Raw genomic sequence first — 19,344 nt, 5'->3', positions numbered from 1 at the left:
TGTTTCTGATATTTCTGTTCAGAACTGACCATTTGCCACTGCCCATGACCAGGAGCAGTTTTCCAGCACAAGGTGTGTATGCAACCAGCGGTGACCAGTACATTGCAGTGCCCTCTGCAGCCAGAGTGACCCACTCTGCCTCTGGGAAGGTAAAATACAATTGGGCCCCCAACACTTAAAGCTTCAGTCATGATAGTTCTGACAATAGCACTTACACTGGCCAGGTATCACATCCAACAACTCAACTTTGACTCCTCACTTTGAGGAGTCACTTGGATTGCATGAGATTACACATAGTTTCTAAATACCTCCATCTCTTGAAGAAATATCTTGACAATAAATTCACTCATTACTGAGAATTCTGTGTCTTAAGAAGGAACAAACGACCTATGCACCTAAATAATTCTGAATTTGGTTCTCACATTTTTTGTCCTTTGGTAACTGGCTACCAGTACAAAGAGGCTGCACTCCTGTAACTTTTTTATTGTCTTTAACATTAAAACTATTTTTTAAAGTAAAATGAAGTTTGAATTCTAATAAATCAAATTAATGCCTAACTAGTTTAAAAAATAGTTTAGGTTTCTATTTTGGTTTTGTTTGCTCTTAAAGGCTTAAGTCTTGACAGGTGCCATTCATATTATAGGAACAGAAAATGCAGAAGAGAAAAACATATCTGCCCTTACAATACTGAGTTTTTAAACTTGTGTTAAGCAGCTCAAGAAACATACACATTTTTGAGTGTCTTCAAATTGTCATTAGAACAGGTCTGTCCTCAATTTGCAAACTATTCTACTGTGTAGAAATTGGGAAAATAGTTTACTTACATTAATTTCCTCCGTTTTTGGAGGATTGTAAGAAACAGGGACTTCTTCAGCTTCAGCTGCTTCAGGGTTACATTCTTCAGGTAAATCCACACACTTGCTCTCAAGGCGATTTTCAGACTGAGTACTGACCATGTCCTCACTGTCAAGGATACTTATCACAGCTAGAAGAGATTTATGCAATTTTATCTTAACCTTTATATAAATGATGGAAGTTTAAGCAAAAAGAAGTAACAGAGCTAGCAAGAGCCAACAATATGGTTCTCCATCCTGCCACATATATTGGGCTTTTGCCAAAAGGTAAAACTATTGTGCTGGTTTTGGCTGGGATAATAATTTTCTTCATAATAGCTGGTACTGCTCTATTCTGAATTTGTGCTGAAGGCAGCATTAATAACAGGGATGTTTTAGTTACTGCTAAGCAGCACCTACACAGAGCCAAGGCCTTTCCTGCTTGCCAACAGTGAGTGGGCTGGGGGTGCACAAGGAGATGGGAGGGAACACAGCCAGGACAGCTGACCTCAACTGACATCCCATAAAATATGGCAGTATGTTCAGCATAAAAGGAAGGTGAAAGAAGGAAGAAGCAGGAGACATTACAACTTATGGTGTTTGTCTTCCTTCCCATGACCCATTTGCCTGTTTTCCTGGAGATGGCTGAACACCAGCCTGACAACAGAAGTAGTGAATGAATTCCTTGTTTTGCCTGACTTGTGTGCAAGACTTTTGCTTTCCCTATTAAAGTGTCTTTATCTCAACCCATGGGTTTTTTCACCTTTAGCTCTCTGACCCTCTCCCCCATTCACCCAGGGGAAATGATTGAGTAGTGGGGCTTAGTTGTCAAGTGGGTTTAAACTGTGACAACTACAGATCAGCTAAAGGATGCAGTCCCACGGCAAGGAGGAAAAAATAAGTTGTCAAGTCCATGGAGGCGACAAAAAGAGGACAATGTGGCTGGAAGGCACACTGGTAGACAGTTGCTTCAGTCTGAATACTGAGGATCGTCTTTTAAAATAGTAAATCAAGCAGCAGATCCTATGGCACACAAATTGGAAGTGGTGTACAACATTAAAATAAATACTGATCTCTCCTTATAATACTTTAAGTTCTACCAGCATCTCAATATTCTGATCAAGAACGAAAAGATTCACTATGCACTGTCTACAAGGACTTTCTTTAAGGTGGGTGTTCTCTCTACAGTTTAATTAAAGTTAGCAGTAACACACTACTACTATTTCAATCTGTGACCCCTACAGTGGTATGGCACATTTGACTTGAGAAGCTCTGCTACCCTACCACACAGAACATTTCCAACATACATTCACGGTCTGCCTCTGGGGATTCAGCGAGCTGTGGATTTGTTGCAAGCAGTATGGCTTTTTCTTCTGATGAAGAGGTCATTTCAGACTCCTGGTAGGTTGTTTCACTTCATGAAAAGAGAAATTCATCATAAAGGTTGAAAACACACCTTTAAGAACCTTACAAGTCACTTTCTCACTGTAAAATCTTCAAGTTTCAAACCACAAAAAATACTATAAAAATTAGAAATCCCTCTATCAACATATTCAATTTGTGACTCAATTTGTAATTCACTTTGTAACTCATTTTATGCAACGAATTACTTAACAATTCTTAACATTCTTAATAATACTTAACATTCTTTCCAGCTACCCAACACTAAATAATAACATAACAGAGATGCATTACAGAATAATTTAGTATTTATCTTCTGTAGAAAGAGGGCAACTACAATAACAGGAGTTCAGGACCAACTGAACAGAAGTCTGTACAGGTGAAAGTTACCACTTGAAATTAAAAGTTCTCTCACTGCTAACATTCTGTCTTTATCACTCAGCAGTTGCAGCTTTTAAAGTACCTGGTGAGAAAATGGCTTCCTTTTCCATAAACAAATAGATGCTAGTTGAGCACACACAGAAAACAGAAATCAAGTGTAAAAAATACGTCAGAAAGTATTCAAACTCCAAAATAAACCCACTGAAGTTACAGGACACTCAGGATTCATTTTTAACTACACAATTCCCAGAAAAAATTTTCAGGGCTTATGTTCAGTTATCTGCTTAGTAAGTCTCACAAAGTCTGTATGGGACTGTTGAATGAAGTCTTTATCATCATATTTGGGGGTCTGCAATGATTTGAGAAAAATGGCTCAAATTGACAGTTAGTCAATGTGCATTACATTCACACCAGATTACTTTTGGTCACAGACAGAATGGAATAGACAGGCTCTTACACATAACACGGGAAAGTACTAATCCCAGATCAAAATCAGTTTTCAAACACAGAAATGCCAGCAGCTATATGCTGTGTGAACCCAAAGATGTATCTACTTCATAAGCTCACCTTTCATTTCCAGTCCCAGAAGTTGCAGCCTCAGAAGCTTTAAACACCACCTTATTATACTCAGGAAGGGTATGATTTTCAGCATTTGATTCTTCCACAAATCCTACAAAAATTAAAGAGATGGATGACTTCCCTGTTGCACTCAACATCACTTACTTTAAACTGCTCATGAGTTAAAAGTGATCCTTTATGCATTTCACCTAGGATAGGGACTTAACAAAATAATGCTACCAAGACTTCAAATGCATAGATGGCCTGTGTTCTACTTTCCAGTAGAACAAGAAGTCTGATGCATAATTTCAGTCAAACTATGTAAAAATTCCTGCAAATTATAGAAGTACCCTTAAACATAACCAGAAGCCAATGTTTTAAACACATATCCCTTTCAAAACTCCCATACTGTTGCTTTTCAGCTGCAGCTACACAAAAAAAAAAATGTCAGCCAAGGAAAGTATACATTCGTAAGGTCCAGGATACCTAAAAAAAGACTTAAAACATTGAGGTAATTTTAAAAGCCTAGGACATTTGTGAAAACTCATCATTAATTGCTGCACTCCTCAGTAATTCCGTCTTTTGAAGACATTTGAAAAATTCAGAAACTGAGGTTATCATCATAGGACGAAACATACCTGCTTCTTTTCTTTGTCCTGAAGAATCTGGTTGTTTCATCTGGAAAGGTTTATCTTCAACCATTTCACTTTCTTCCTCTTTCTCCAATTCTTGAACATCAACAGTTTCTTCAGTGGAAGAATTAGCTGGTTTAGCAGCTATAATGATGATATCATCTTCAAAATCACCAGATGATTTTGCATCATGATACTCCAAAGTGGTCTGGTCTGACCTGACAGAGAAGTTACTATTTTCCTTACTGACATCCATCTTCTCCAAACCATCTCCAGGTATGCTTTCTGAAGATTCCTGCAATTCAGCATGATCATCCCCAGGACTGCTCACAGTAAACAGAGTTGGTTGAGTTCTACTTTCTTCAGACCAAGCATCCTCCACCAAGCCACGATGATGCTCAGATGAAGCTCCAAATAGTGCTTTATCATCTTCTGTCACCTAAAATAAAAGTTCTGATCAGCAACATGAGTCTGCTGGTTGTCAAAGCAAAACAAAAAAACCCAACCAATACTGGTATTTCCAAGTTTCATATGTCCCCTTAGCAAGGGAATGAAAAATTAACTTGCATTCTAGCATTATCTTAGATTTAAGGTTGAGTGTAAAAAATAATTACACGTTAGATTGCTTATTGAGTTTCCATGACCTTGAAGAATTAAGATTAAATCAGTCTTGCTCACTATGTCATTTCAAGGCTCTTCACTAGGTTAACTAGTGTGTTTTTGTGAAGACAAAGCTTTGCCTAGTAACATCCTAACTCAAGATTTCTCTAATTTATGCTTGCCCTTTCAACAAACACATATGCACTACTAAAATATGCTGGTGTTCAACTATGCCTGTGACATGGAACAAGCAAATTAATCTGGCCACTATTAGTAAGAATTTCATACAGGAGAGAGTACATCTTGTTACAATTGAGTAGCTCCTTGTAACATATACCAACTACTCACACATGGCACATGCCCCTGTTGTGCCCCCAATTTGGGTACATTATGCTGGCAATTGGCTGATGGGCTGAACCACAGAATCCAGCTACACAGCTGCAGGAGCAGAAGGGACCACAGCTGGTCAGATCGACCCACTGCATTTGAAAACTACATGGGTGCTATCCCTGGTGCAAGGCAAGAAGCAAACCCGAAAACTTTGAGCCTGAGAGAACAAAACACTACAGTTCTCTTCATCAGGAGTCTCTTTTTACCATCATTTAAGTAAATCCAATGTTGCAAAATGACAGGTTAAGAGTCAATGCATCTTTATGACTTTTGTTACTTTCCTAGATGCTCAATTTACAAAATTTAACAAACCCAAACAAGAGGCTCCATTATATTCCTTACCTTCCTGCAACACTACCATTTGAAAAGGTACAGCTGAAAGGTGAACTAACATTCTGAACAACATCTGAGTAAAACCAACCATGGTCCCTAATGTATGTTATGATTATGTTCCTGCAAGAACATGATGTTACAAAATGTCTAGCATAACAGTCTTTGTTTTTTATCAAATTCTGCCATTCTGATTCACAATCCAGATTCTCAGTATAAGGAGTTTTGGCAAACTAAAGTCTAAATTAAATCACAGCATTATCTACAAAACTCACTAACTGCAGTCTAGCTTACCCCAACAGTCCACTTTGCATATGAGCTCTCTTCCCTGAAAGATATTCTAGGTTCCTTTGCTCGTAGAGGAGGAGTAACTGATCGTCCTGGGGATGCAGAGGGAGTTGCTAGGGGCGTAGTGCGAAGGCTGGACCTGAGAATAGACTGAGGAGTAAACCCAGGAAAACCAGAAGATGTGGCCAAAACTTTAGCTCTCTAGGAAAAGAAATAAAAACAATTAATTTAGGACCAGTTAAATCTTCAAAACAGAAGACTGTACATAAATTACAAAAAATTACATTACCCTAAATTGTGAACTGTTTACAGCAGCAGAAAGTTTTGCCTCTGCACTGTTCTTCCAAAAATACCAACATTTTCAAGATAAAAATGCATGCTTTTTATATTTCCCTTCGTTTGTCTTCGTAATGGCATAAAAATAAATGTTATTTTTCAAAATTACTTCTTCAGGAAGCAAGGATATGACATCTTGTTTTCTGCAAGATGTTTTCTGCAATCCTACTAATTTTTGCAATTTCTACACTGCTCTCATAAAAGGCACACAACTTTAACTTCACTATGCACAACAGCGTTTTCAGTCGCCACATCTGACAGCCATCTGCAAAGAGATGGACACACTTTTTTTTCATTAATTAATCACCTACACACAAGAGGAAGAGACACTGTTGCAAAAATACCTACACATCTTCATGTGGAAGCATTCAGCTGTTCTTATCTCGTATTATTTTACAGTACTGAAAGGGTTTCAAAAGAGGAGGATGAAGCTAGTTCATCCTTCTACATATCGTACGTATGGTACTTCAGAAGGTGGAAAAATGGAATTGCTGCATACAATAAAAATACATTTAGTTCACAAAGCTATGGGACAATCAGCTGTCCACTGCAATCAGCTGAGACCTAAAGTTTCCTGCTTAAAGACTGCTTCCAAAAGGGCTGTGTATATAATAACCACATGCATACTGAGAATTGAAATCCAGAAGCACTTCTACTAAATACTTTGGTGATTTCACTTAAAACAAACCTCAGGAGTTTTTTATTAGGTTGGTTGCTACTGTGTTTTTAAAATACAAACCTTGACCACAAGAGGAGTTTCCAGTAAATTCAACTCTGATGCTCTTGGCAGATTCTTCTGGAAGCTGGAGTGATGTGTATCTGATCTCAGGGGGCTGGATGCCACAAAAGAAGTAGCAACTTTGCACGGGGACTGCCAGCTCTCATCCTGAGCCATGGAGTGGGAAGGAACAGGATGAACCACCAAATCCAGCAACCTGTTAAAATACACATTTCAAACAAAAATACTGGATGAACAGGAAATATAACCCCACTGCTGGGGTGACCTACCAGTCCCACAAACAAGTAACAGTCACTTTGGGGCATTTTTTCATTATTTCTTTACATTTCATACCTAATTTCCTAAATCCCTGCCTCTGACATAAGAATACCCCAGTTTTAAGTTGCACAAGTGACCTAATTCTTAGCAGCATCAATGCAATGCCAAGGTCATTGGCATGTCAATGCACAGACCATTTACTATTGTCTACCTAATTTTATCCCTAAGTTGACCTTTTCTTTGAGATACAAAACTAAATGCAACAGAACCCTTGGTAAACCAAAAAAGCATACACACATGCACATGTTTTCACATGATAAACAATACCATTTTGAAATATAAAGTTTGTAGATCTACTATACCTTGAACACTTTTGAGAAAGTTTTGTAATAGGTGTCCCAAGAAATGCATCAGGCAACTCTGCAGCAGGATGTCTACTGACTGCTGGCTCTGTAGTTCCAGGACTAGAACGAAAACAAAAACGTAACTGATTTTCATTCCCTAAAAGTCCAGCCATACCAGAATTAAAATTTCTACATCCAATGCAGGACAATCACCTGACAATTTTAAGCCTCTTATCCACTCTTAGGTATTTTGCTTATTTTTAAATAACCACGCAGGAACTGGTAAAACATCACACAAACTAGTCTATAAAAGTCAGTACGCTAACAGCTTCATGGTAGTGGCAGTTTGAGTTTCAGCTTCTTAAACACTGCAAACACATCTGCCATAATGTAAATAGGTGCATTTATATAGAGAAGATTATCACAGCAGAAAAGCTCTCTAAACACTATGTATGATAAACTGATTCTTAGATGTTATGGAATATATCTGTAGAAAGGCAAAACAAAGCTTTATTCACGTGCATCTTCCCACCAAAAACCTAACACAAATCAGGTTGAATTCTCTTTCTCTTCCCCTACAATTCACTCACTCACTCTCCACCTCCCACTCGAAACATGTAGATGAAGACTAACTTTTATAAAAGGCTGCTTACCTAGCATATTGTGAGATATTTCTTTTCTCCTCATTTCCGAACCATACTTCTCCAATTTTAGACAACACTTTATTGATGAAAGTTGATCTTGTACGCACATTTCCTGCATTAGCCTGCCTTGTTGCTGTTGATAATGGTTTTGGCCTTGGGACTGTAAAGCAAGAGGGTAAAGTATCAGCCTTGTGTAATCAAAGTGATGGCCAGCTGCACATCCTATTTCCCTTCTCTAAAATTACCTTCTCTTAAGACCGATGAAGGCAAATGGTATGGCTTGGCTCTCTCTACTGCCAGCTTCCTTTGAACTGTGGGAAGGATCTTGCCATATTGGTCTAACAGGGAATTTCTGGCTACTGCTCTCTCTCTCAAGCGAGGATCACGATCATTCTGACAAAAGAAATGTGTCAAGCAAGAAGTTAACAATTCACCAGAAGTTCATTGCACAGAACTCTCTCTGCTCTTTCTAAGCTAGGCCTAAATTTCTCTACAGACAAATCCACTGCAGAGAGCCACAGCAAGTTCTAAGTTCGACCCAGGAGCACACACCAATTGCACCTGTTTTGGATAAGTGCAAGGAAGACTAGTTAAAAAAATCAAAAACATAAAAACACCATGCAACTCAAAAACTCAAGCCATAAGGCAAATTTTACCAGTGGAACATTCAGGCTGCTCTAAGGTAAAAGCCAGATACAAGACATGACATACAACATACTCTTCATTCCAAAGAAATAAGTAACACAACTTCTTAACCTAAACCATACGTAACAGAGGGATTTGAGGAACTGAATGAAAAGACAAGACATATTTATTCCTCAGATGTAAACAAACTTTTTTAACTGGAGTGAGCCATGGTCTGTAAGTTGTAATTCTTAATTTCTCACAGCAGGGCTGCTACCCTTACCATCAGATTGGCCTTCATGGCCTGATTCAGCTGGAGTGCTGGGATGTAGTTGGCACGCTGCAGATGGTGGACTAAGAGGAATTCATGATTCTGAACACCAGATTTGGTCTGTAAAAACTTCTCCAAACACTCCTGTGAGAAATAACACGTTTCAAATATCCATTACGATTCTGCCTCTTCTCTTGCCCAAGAGACAATTAAGATTTTTTTGTTTCTTCTCCAAACTCACTTTTTCTGTGTCTGTGAAGGGCAGCTTCAGCAAATCCTCCATGAGCCCCATCTCCTGACAGATTTCATACATGTGCTTTAGCAGCTCTTCTATGTTTAACTTCGTGGCGTGTTGCTGCAACAGACCCCAAGCCTCCACCATGCACCTGCAGTTAAGGTTTTGCACATGGAAAGGAATGGGAACCCTGAAGCCAAAAAGATGCCCCACAGTGATGGTACTCATTCAAAGCTCAAAGGAAATGGAGAGGAACCCCATTTGTGTCATCACTTCTCCACATTTCCCCATCTCTGAATGCCAGAACAGTGGGAGATTTCCTTACCTATTGGACAACAACACGGTGAGGAACAGCCGCACTTCACTGCTGCTGGACATCGACGGCTTCATCATCTGCATGTACCTGAGGGCTCGCCTGTGCTCTCCCTGGCACATGAGGGACTGAATTATCCTCATGTGTTGCCATGACACAGTCTTGATTGTAGCTGGATGGAAGAGCAGGGCCAGGGAACTCTGGACAAGGTGAGAGCAGCTTCATTACCACATTACCCATGCAACAAACACTCAAAACTTTTGCAGCAAGGCTGGACTTGGCTTAGAGAAACTTAGATGTCTAAATAAAAAAATACTTGATCCAGGACATATCAGTAAAATTATTCAGTCTTTACAGGGAAAAAAAAAAATCAGCCACCCAGAACAAAGCAAATGTCTTAAGAGTAGCAATTCAGATTTTTGTAAATTTACAAAAACCCTCCGTAGAGACATTGCTTTTCATAAATACATTAACTTATGCTATAAAAAATTGGTTGTATTGATAAAGTGACAAGAAAAACATTTAGTATCGGGAAGAATAGGTATTAGGTTGAAATGCCACTCCTGCAGTCTTTTTTCTCAAATGTTCCTGCTACCATCACAATTTCCACGCTTCCAGTACCCAAAACACTCTTCTAGAAACAGTCCCCAACTAGTCTACTGAAAAGCTAACTACAAAACGCATCGAAAATCCAAATATTAAGCATTATTTGACTACTCCTTTATTTTCAAAAGTTTCCTGTCAAAGTAGCTAAAGCAAAATTTCAAATCATAACCTGTTGCTGAAGATGTCAGAGCAATGTTATAAAAAAGATTCTTATGCTCCAACAGCTTCTTATACCTAACTACCAATTGTAAAAATAATTTTATTTCTTTATACTCTGCAGTGCATTGTGTGTCTAACTCAACTGTTTCATACTTACTTCATAGTCACTGTGATCTAGAAGCCAAAACCCTTGAATCAGCTTAACAAGACCCCAGGGGATAGCAAAGGCAGTTGGAAAGGAGTCAATTGAAGTTTCTGTTTTATTTGGAAAAGAATGCATAATATCCAGCAGCAAGTAAATTGTCTGAGAGTATCTAATTAAGGTGAATAAATTGCCAAGACCAGAAACTTGTATCACATTACAGTCAGCAAAACAATGAAATAAGAATATGAAAATAGTAGAAAGCAGAACACCTCAAGGTATTGATCTTGCCATTTTAAGCTATGAGAACCCATTATATCAATAGTTAGGTCCTTATCACAAAACTGCATTCTGAATATACTTCAGAAAGAAACACTTACAGATTTTTGTAAGGCAATCAGAAGGGCAGATATTGGGTATTTATATACTGCTGTTACAAACCCAGGCTTCTGCTTCTGTCAGTGAAGCCAACAGTTGGACACTCAACACACTTCAACATCCAATGCTTAATTACTAAATAAAAGAAGTTCTACAGCTGTTTTATTCTCCTCATTTCCCATCTTCACAAATCCAACACAAATTATGGTGTCTGTACAATGCAACTTAACACTTACCGATTGAAACTCTGTTTAAAACTGCATGTGGATCTCTCACTCAAAGTGTCATCTACCCTTTCTGACATCCCATGTTAGGGACATGTCTGAGAATGGCAGCTTGGGACTACAACCCTTTGCTCTCCAGGCTCCACTCTTGGTTTAGCCAACAAACAAGAAAAGGTAATTCTGCATGTTCCAGAAGCTTAAATATTAGGCTTCTGCCCAATGAATATTCTGTTTCTCTGCACTTTCTACACAAACCAAAAAAATCAAACACTCTTAGCTGGGCTGGGAAATGAATAATTTTGGCAAAAATCAGCAACTGAAAAACCACTGTCACTTCACCCTTTGGCTCTGAAACAGTACATTTTAGGGCACCATACTAACAAGCAGTCATACGCTACATATAGGGGTGTCCTAAAACATAAGTAACTGTGCTAAAATTTGAGAAGAACTAAGCAAGGTTTTTATCTTGAATACAACTTAGAGAACATGTTTTCTCATACGAAAAGAGACTTTGCAACAAAACATTTAAGAAATCAGAAAAATTCCAGTCTAGAAAGAAATTAAGCAATCCTTCTGTCTAGGACTTAATTCTATTCTAAATGCATTCGCTCACATTGTGTTTGATGCATAAATTTTAAAGTGCTGCTAACCACACACAGGTGACAAGTATATAAAAACTTTTATGTACACACCCTGAAGGATTAATAACAGAATCTGGAAAGGATACAATTGCATGTTTGTTGCTTTCTTCAATGCTTTCTAGCAAATAGAGATCGAGCAGTGCCTGAAATGAAAGATGAAAAGGTTTTCTAATGCTCCTGTCTTCCACAATCATTTAGGGGACTGCTGCTGCTGCTCCTGGGGTTTTCAGTGAACAGAACACTCACATGTAAACTAACAGGTGGGTATTTCCCAGTGCCGCCTTCATCTCTCTGCCACAACTTCTCCACTTCCTCTCCCAACTGGGAAACCATTCCATCAATCATTAAGCAATCAGAATCCCATTTGCCTCTGCAACAAAAGAGAGCAAGGGCTTGCACAGTGTAAAACACACAATCCAGCCTCTCAGTGTCACACATTTCTCTGAGTCAGAGGAAAGATGGTCTTCAGCTCACAATTAACTTATTAATTAAGAAGCCTGAAGCACGAACCCAAGAGAAGAGCTGCAATGACCTTCTGGGTTCCAGGCTTGCTTTCTTGCTCTGTTATGTGTAATGCCAAGGAGTGCAGACAAAGGGTTTTAACTGCAAAAATAACACTCTCACAAGTCTAACAGTGTCAGCTTTCTAGAGAATTCCTCTAAGTCTTACCTTGATAAACGCTCGAGTTTCTGTCGGTGACCTGTATAGTAGCTCTGAATCAGAGGGTAATTGTAGAAAGGTCGAGACAAATGCATGTGATCATCTACAGGTGACAAAGTAAAAGCAAGTTAAAGAAGACCACATTTTTCAACTAAAACTTTGGACTAGACAGACAGATACCACACAACCTCAAGAAGCCTCCAACTCTCAGAGAATCCGATCCTGTTTCTGCCTTTGCTAACGGAGAACTATGACAAAACTACTACTGCTGCAATCTGCAAAACTGCAACTTCTTCTTGTCTCAAGACCAGTTTCGTGTCTGTGGTTGATGCAGCATTCAGACCAAGAAGGGTAAGCTCAAGGCTACTCCTAAATAAACAACTGTCAAAGGGAATGATTTTTTGAACATATGACCATCTGTAAAACAATTACAGCTGACAATGGAATTTATAAGGTGTCTAAATTAAGAGCATTTCCAAGGACTACTTCCACCTTGAGCAATAAATCAAAGGTTCAAAACCTGCAGGTACTGATTTTACTATCAAAACAAGTGTTTTGGTACTAACTACAGATTCTGCTTACCTAAACCCTCGGGAAGGAGACTGGATCGACAGAACCAGATCACCACTTGTGCATACAAAGAAATGAGGCTAGTTACCATCTGCTTATTTGTCAAGTCTGAAAAACCTGAAAAAAAGGCAAAACAAGATTTGAGTATTGCAATTCCTCCTATTTTACAGAACTCCCTTTGCAGAACAAATAGAAAGTATGAACAATCACAGTAGAAACCTGCCTTTGTAGTTGTCTCTCTGGATCACTTATGAATTTGGAGAAAAAAAAAACACCATTCCCCCCTCACCAAAAAAACCCCAATCACTACAAAGAAACAGAATCACCAAAGATTAAAATTGAAAAATAAAGCCTAAACTATTAGATATACTTAGGAAGACAACGTTTGTTTTCCATGTAGCAAAGAGCTTTAGTTTAGTGAAAGACATTATAGTCCTCTATTTCCATCAACATGCCAACAACAATTTATAAAATCAGAAGCCAAAAAAAACTCAAGGAAATGACTTTACAAGTTACTCACTTTAGTTTCTTTCTATTTCCCAGCAATCCGCACACAACTATCAATTGCCAGCTAACAATTAGGAACACTTCTCAGCATTACCACACTCAGTTGCTGCAATTGCCACCCAGGTTCTCACGCAACTCGGTGCTGAATCAGTGTAGCCTCCCATACCCAGCCTCATGGACTCCACAACAAGCTGCTTCCCTCAACTCAAACAGGCTTAAATCCAAGTCCCAGCTGCTTAGATTTAAGCCTCTCCTTCCAGCTCAACCTGACTCTCTCCCAGTCATCCAAAACAACAATAGCTCCTATGCCCAGTTACAACCAAAGCATCCTTCCAAATCTTACCAATCAGACCAAAGGCCTAGCAGTGCTTTCACCAACCTTTCTCAGTAAGCTCTCGGGCTTCTGTTAGGAAACAGTTCAGGACTGTGCTGAGGTTGCTCAGAAGCAGCTGGCAGTGCTGAAGGGACTGTAATGTCTGTGGGTCAATGAAGTTGCAGGAGCCATCAAAGAGCGGAACACCTTGTCAAGGAGAAATATTAAATCGTCACTCAGCAGAGCAACTGCACACTTCCAAACTTAAACACTAAAACAACCACAAGAGACTTAAAGAACCACTTAAAAGAACCAGCAGCTTACATTGGCAGATTACTGAAGAAGATCCTTTATGAAGAATGACTCAAGGTTTCAAAAAACCACTACACCACTACTCACATATTTGGTCCAGTTCATCCTTTGTACAGATCACCTTGTTCCACGTCCACTCAAGAACAAACCGTAAATTTACAGCAGAACTTGGCTGCTCTTTAAAAACAGAAAACAAAAAGGACATGAAATCACAATTTCTAACCAAAACAGACACAACATAAAAACAATGGAAGCAGCATTACCTTCAGAAGTCCAGTGTTTAATGCATCCTGTCAGAAGTTCTAAAGAACCTGTCTGCACAGCAGCTGACAACACTGCTTCTAACTGCTCCTCCTGAACAGAACAGACAAAAGCAAATCACAACCTCACATACTTTTCTTTTAAGGCTTACCTTGATAAACACTGGAGTTTCTGTCGGTGACCCGAATCAGATACTACCTGAGCCACAACACAAGTGTTTTTTTTCTAACTGGATGCCCATTCAGACACTAGTTGCAAATGCAACTAATTCCATATTCTTGATTCTTTCTTAATTCGAGCCACAGGCTGGACTGCTTGCTGGTTTGAGGAACACAGAAACGTTTTCCTCTGACATCTCAACTTCACACAGGCTAGTTTCAATCTCTGTTTCTGTGCCTTGGGGTTTCAGTCTTCATTTAGTGAGTCCCAATTAACTATTTTCAGTAACATCCTCTGCTAATACCCGTTATGCACTTTGGGCATGCCCTTTTGCCATCAGGAACACGTGAAGGGGACACAGCAAGCACCACTGCGTTTGCATGGAAACACTGAAGCTGAGGTCAAGCAGCTCCTGAGACTAGCAAGATATGAAGCAGCTTTGACAGCCAAAACATTAAGTTACAATTTTTTGAAGTACCAGAAAGAAGTGAAACATTTTAGTTCTAACAGGCTGGAATTTCAGCCTGTTCAATTACTGTATTCTATTGCCATGGCAGCCCTTGAGAAAGATAATGCACAGGCATGCACACACATGGGAAATAATGTAGCAGCTTATTCCAGCTGGTGTTCAGACATTTATTTCAGGTGAAATGATCCTGCATAGAATTTTTCCCTTTTTTTATTCCTGTATTTTTTTGAAAACAAACTTTTAAAGTTTGCATTCTAAGTAAAATCATGACATTTAAGAGTGATTTCTACATATTAGAAGACATACAGGATATTTCCATCATTTTCGAAAATGCATTTCAGAGATGGAAACATGCCAAATACTACTTAGCATACCAAACAAAAATTTCAAGCTACTTGATCTTAATTCTGAATTTCTTCTTTCTAGTATTCAATAGCAATCCCTGCTTAATGCAGTGTCTGAACAATATAATCACAATTCAGCAAATGCCATAGTAAAATTTCTTGCTTTCTCAAGTAAATTCACACCAGAGTTGACATCAGAAAATCCAATCTGAATCTAAAAGCCTACATCAGGCTTGCAAAATAAGCATTCTATGGGCCGGGTCTGCTTGCCAAATTTCTTTTAGCTACCACATTATGCAGAAGCGTTATTTTTCCTGACACATTTCCACAGTCGGGTGAAGAATCCCACAGACAGGAAGATGAAGGCAGGGGGAAGACTGCTCTCCTCTCTCCTTCCTAGTGCTGCTGCTCCCTCCATGATGACCACATCCAACCCTTCAGCTTTGACCCTGCCTGGAGAAAGATGGGCTGCTCATCACAAAGACTCCTCCTCTCATGAAACTCTTCAGAGGAGAAACAAAGTTCGCTGCACCGAAAATGGAAAACCCATGAGAGAGGGGTGTGAAGCCACAGACAGAATGTAGCAGTTTTGGAAGATACATTATTTCTGCTATCTATATGTCAAAACCTGCCTCTCAGAGCAGCTTGCAATCAAAAATCATGGTCTTACAGCCTCTTCAGACAAGATGATGTATTTCCCCCTGGATTCCCCAAAGTACACTCACCTGACTCAGACTGGATGGCTGGACATCAACCAGTCTTGGAGACAGCAAGCCAGCTACAAGACACCGAGTGTAGCTGTCACAAATGGCTTCACTTATTAAAGGACCAGATTTCTTCAAAAACTTCAGGGTCTGAAACATCAATCAAAACACACTGGTTAAGACAGCATTCAGTCACTAAGGCTCTGCCTTAAAAACAACAGCCAAACTAATGGTTTCCATTTTAAAAAGTACCCTGCAGAAGAAAATATCAACCCTTACAATGCTAAAAAAAGTACTTTCCAGCCTGTCAATACAAAGGCCCTGGTATTTTCTCAGATACAAATTACATTCAACAGAAATGAAACCTAACACACAACTTTAAATCACACATCTGAGCTTGTTTGTTCTGAAGCTGATTCATGTTACAGTATTTAGTGAGCTGGAACTTAATTTGAAAGGGTTTGTCAAAAGCTGTGCAGTGGCTCAGAAATTATAATTTGGCCAAGGTTGAGAAAAAAAACTGCATTTCTTCTCAAACAGTTAAATCACTTTTCCCTTTCTCCATGCTGTTCTCCCTTCTCAAGTTCATCAACCCTAACTCCACTCTATACAAAGAAGTAAACGCTTTCCCCAACTTCCACCACACTTGTCCTTCTGACTACAGCAATGCTGCAATTCCTTTCCAGCCATTCAACCCCTGCTCGTGTCTCCTTAAAACAGGGCCATTTGCACAAAACTGGCACGATATGACTGAAGCTATGCATGTGCATGGGCAATGTGAGCATCAAGAGGTCTCTCACACTCAAAGCACTGCAAGAGAAAAGTTAGGAAAGGTTCATCTCTTGGCACTCTCAATACAATTAAAAAGTCACCTCCTTCTGGAAGCCGGTGCAAGTCATGTGAACAACTCCCGAGTTGAGCAAGCACGTCACATCTGCAGAAACAAGGAACGTTTGACAGACCTTGTTACCTTAGCTCCACTTGATGCTTTTTAAATAGTGCTGTCTGCAAAGACAAACCTCCAGCACCCCTTTCCTTCATCACATCACTCGCACACTTCCCATAAAAACTACTTAGTCTCTGTCTGTAGAAACTTAAGGTTGAGTGCTATCCAGGTGCCTCAGCTCAAAGGTATTTAATTTTGTGACCACCACCCCTTCCCAGGCTATGTTACAAAAGCCCCAAAACCCAAAACTCAGAAGCCTGTCAGATGTGTTTCACAAGACTAAGTACCTTGTCAGGACAAGGAAATCAGGTTGGATGAGGTTTGTGGGCCTTTTTTGCATTTGGTTTTTGTGTGACAAACAATGAACAAGAGAAATGAAAGAGAACCACTAAAGTGGCATTTGACCTCCACCAAAACTTGTCACTATTGAAATGAAAAGCACTGAAATACCTACCAAAATTATAGGTGCTTGGATTAAAAAACTGTTCTGGTGGTGGATAAGAAGGGGGAACCCCCCGACTCAGACTACGCTCGTGTACCAGAATATCCAAAATGAGGTTTGGAGATGTCATGCTTATTACAGGATCCAGTGACCACAGTGCAAAATAGGGGCAATCATGAAGCAATTCTTCTGGCCTTAAAAAGAACAAGTGCATAAGCTCGGCAGCAATTTTTAAATTAATCCTTTGTAGGGATATTGAAACCACTTAGTTAAAACCCACCGCAATGAGTCTGGCATTTGAGCATGATACCAGCGATTGATGTCAAACACACCCAAGTAAGTCGATGGTTTTCCCTGACCATAGGTATTCACTTGCCAACTGAAGATCGATACACTGGTGTCAGGAGAGATAACTGTCAAAGACAAGACATTGTTTCTTGTTGCAGAAAATATTAGATATCTGCTGTTTTTAAAACATCACTTTCTGTTGGCTTAATCTGTTATTTCGCTCATGAAACATAATATTAAGAATCATAAAAACAATATACAGTGTAGCAAATGTCCATGTGATAGGTTTTAATCATACTGCCTCTTTTTCTTGTTCAAATTTTATCTCTTCCAAAACAAATCAAATACACAATTATCAGCTCATCAAGTTGTTCATCCAGATCATAAAAAAAAAAAAAAGATTTCAAATAGAACTAGCTCCAATACTGAGCCCTGGGAAACACCACTAGTGACCAGGCGCTATATATAAAATAAAAAAATCAGGTAACATTCCTAAGCAATAGAAGGAATGGTCTTACTGTTCAATGCAGACAACTGGCAGAACAAACTGACTGACCAACCTTATACAGATGACCCCATTTACTGCTCTAGCATCTCAGCAAACATAAAATAAAACCTGCTTTTTCCCTTAAAGAATGATGTTCAGAGGGACAAAACAAAATCCCACATAACTTCAGTAAACAATTTTTCTTTTTAAATAAACAGAATACGGTCAGCTAGATGAATATTTAAGACTTAGGACTGTGGGTATGGAACAGCATTTATTGCTTAAATTTCCAAACCATGTAGTTCGGAATAACCAAGTAGGGACATCAGAACAAACCTTCATTAACGTTATCCTCCCTTTCAGCATGGTTACGAAATTTTTCTATGGTCTGACAGCTGAGTAATTTAGTATTGCTGGTCTGTCCTCTCAAGGGAAAGATTCCACCAGTCAGGTCTAAACTGTACCTTTCATCACAGTATTCCAAACCCTGGGTGGAAAAAAAAAAAAAGAAAGTAATTTCCATTAGATCTACTAAGAAAGAATGTATATATCTAATGTAACATGCATAGTTTGCTGTTTATTTCTAATGAACTTATTTCTGATAGCAAATAAAAACTACATCTGACATTCAAGACAATTAAGTGTCATATTTTTACAGATATTGTCTGAAAAGGCTTTGCACAGTTTCAAACATTAGCATCTTCTTAGCAATACTTTACTCTGAAGCATGCACAGTTCACGCTATTTTATTAAGGAATTTTGGAAGTAACAGATACATGCAGGGCAGATAAGAAAAATCAAAAACATCTCTTTGAAAAACTAACATGAAGCCTAAGCAAAAGACCTTATCTTCACTGTAGGATAACTAATCACTAAAACCTATTTTAACAGAGTCCTGAACAAGAAATTCACCATTCCAAAAGACAGTTCCACAAGATAGAGCACTAACATTCCGTAAACCTGTCCAGCACTCATTTTAATGACTAGAAAATTCAGCTTTTATTCATATACGAGGAGCCACTCCCACATAAATTCAGTGCAGAGGGGAAGGAGAAAGTAATACCAAATAGTTCCTGGCAAAGACAACTTCCTAACCAAAGCTGCGCATTTTAAGTTTTCCACACCGTGGCAAGCAAATACTAGATAAGTGCACAGAAGATATTAAGCAATAATGTTCCAGACCAGTTAAACAGGACAGTGTTCAAAGGAGATGCACTGGTCAGACTCTGACATGAACGCAGAGACTGTACACAAGCCTTGTGTAGCACAAATATAAGGATACACTCCAGGACCATGAACTGATTAGCAAGATACAGAAGCTGCTGAGATATCTAAAAGAGGTCTTTGGAACTCTAATGTAAGTGTATCTTCCAGTCTTGTTCCTTGAGCAGATTTATACCAGTCTTGAAGGCAACAGAGACTCAAGTCTGACACGTTTATAAAACACAGTGCGCCACATGTTCCAAAAGTCCTGTTTGACTTTACCATGATATGAAGTAAAATATGCATGGTTTCATAGCCTCAAGTCTGATTCCTGAGATGTACAGTACTGATG

General features: G+C 39.0%; 1 protein-coding gene across 3 annotated transcripts in view; it reads right to left on the bottom strand.

Moving 5' to 3' along the window:
- LOC110481665 (protein ELYS) overlaps positions 1-19,344 on the bottom strand; it is a 41,181-nt gene that overhangs the window by 5,819 nt on the left and 16,018 nt on the right. For 2 of the 3 annotated variants that reach the window (XM_085576930.1, XM_085576931.1), the window contains 25 exons: positions 18,126-18,276; positions 17,295-17,427; positions 17,027-17,208; positions 16,499-16,560; positions 15,648-15,776; positions 13,953-14,043; positions 13,777-13,866; positions 13,444-13,584; positions 12,570-12,674; positions 11,997-12,090; positions 11,574-11,697; positions 11,414-11,470; positions 10,100-10,246; positions 9,190-9,377; positions 8,871-9,054; positions 8,642-8,773; positions 7,980-8,127; positions 7,744-7,894; positions 7,109-7,210; positions 6,489-6,684; positions 5,420-5,614; positions 3,812-4,244; positions 3,183-3,285; positions 2,141-2,247; positions 825-985 (listed from right to left, as the gene is read on the bottom strand). In XM_085576930.1, coding sequence (XP_085433056.1) covers positions 825-985; positions 2,141-2,247; positions 3,183-3,285; positions 3,812-4,244; positions 5,420-5,614; positions 6,489-6,684; positions 7,109-7,210; positions 7,744-7,894; positions 7,980-8,127; positions 8,642-8,773; positions 8,871-9,054; positions 9,190-9,377; positions 10,100-10,246; positions 11,414-11,470; positions 11,574-11,697; positions 11,997-12,090; positions 12,570-12,674; positions 13,444-13,584; positions 13,777-13,866; positions 13,953-14,043; positions 15,648-15,776; positions 16,499-16,560; positions 17,027-17,208; positions 17,295-17,427; positions 18,126-18,276 — 3,606 coding nt within the window. The remainder of the gene's footprint in view (positions 1-824; positions 986-2,140; positions 2,248-3,182; positions 3,286-3,811; positions 4,245-5,419; positions 5,615-6,488; positions 6,685-7,108; positions 7,211-7,743; positions 7,895-7,979; positions 8,128-8,641; positions 8,774-8,870; positions 9,055-9,189; positions 9,378-10,099; positions 10,247-11,413; positions 11,471-11,573; positions 11,698-11,996; positions 12,091-12,569; positions 12,675-13,443; positions 13,585-13,776; positions 13,867-13,952; positions 14,044-15,647; positions 15,777-16,498; positions 16,561-17,026; positions 17,209-17,294; positions 17,428-18,125; positions 18,277-19,344) is intronic. The other variant, XM_077782043.2, reaches the window with a different exon arrangement.

This window comes from Lonchura striata, chromosome 3, assembly GCF_050655825.1.
Source record: "Lonchura striata isolate lonStrDom1 chromosome 3, ASM5065582v1, whole genome shotgun sequence".
NCBI classification, from domain to species: Eukaryota; Metazoa; Chordata; class Aves; order Passeriformes; family Estrildidae; genus Lonchura; species Lonchura striata.
Note: the sequence above shows the minus strand (reverse complement) of the source record. Positions and strands in the feature narration are given on the sequence as shown.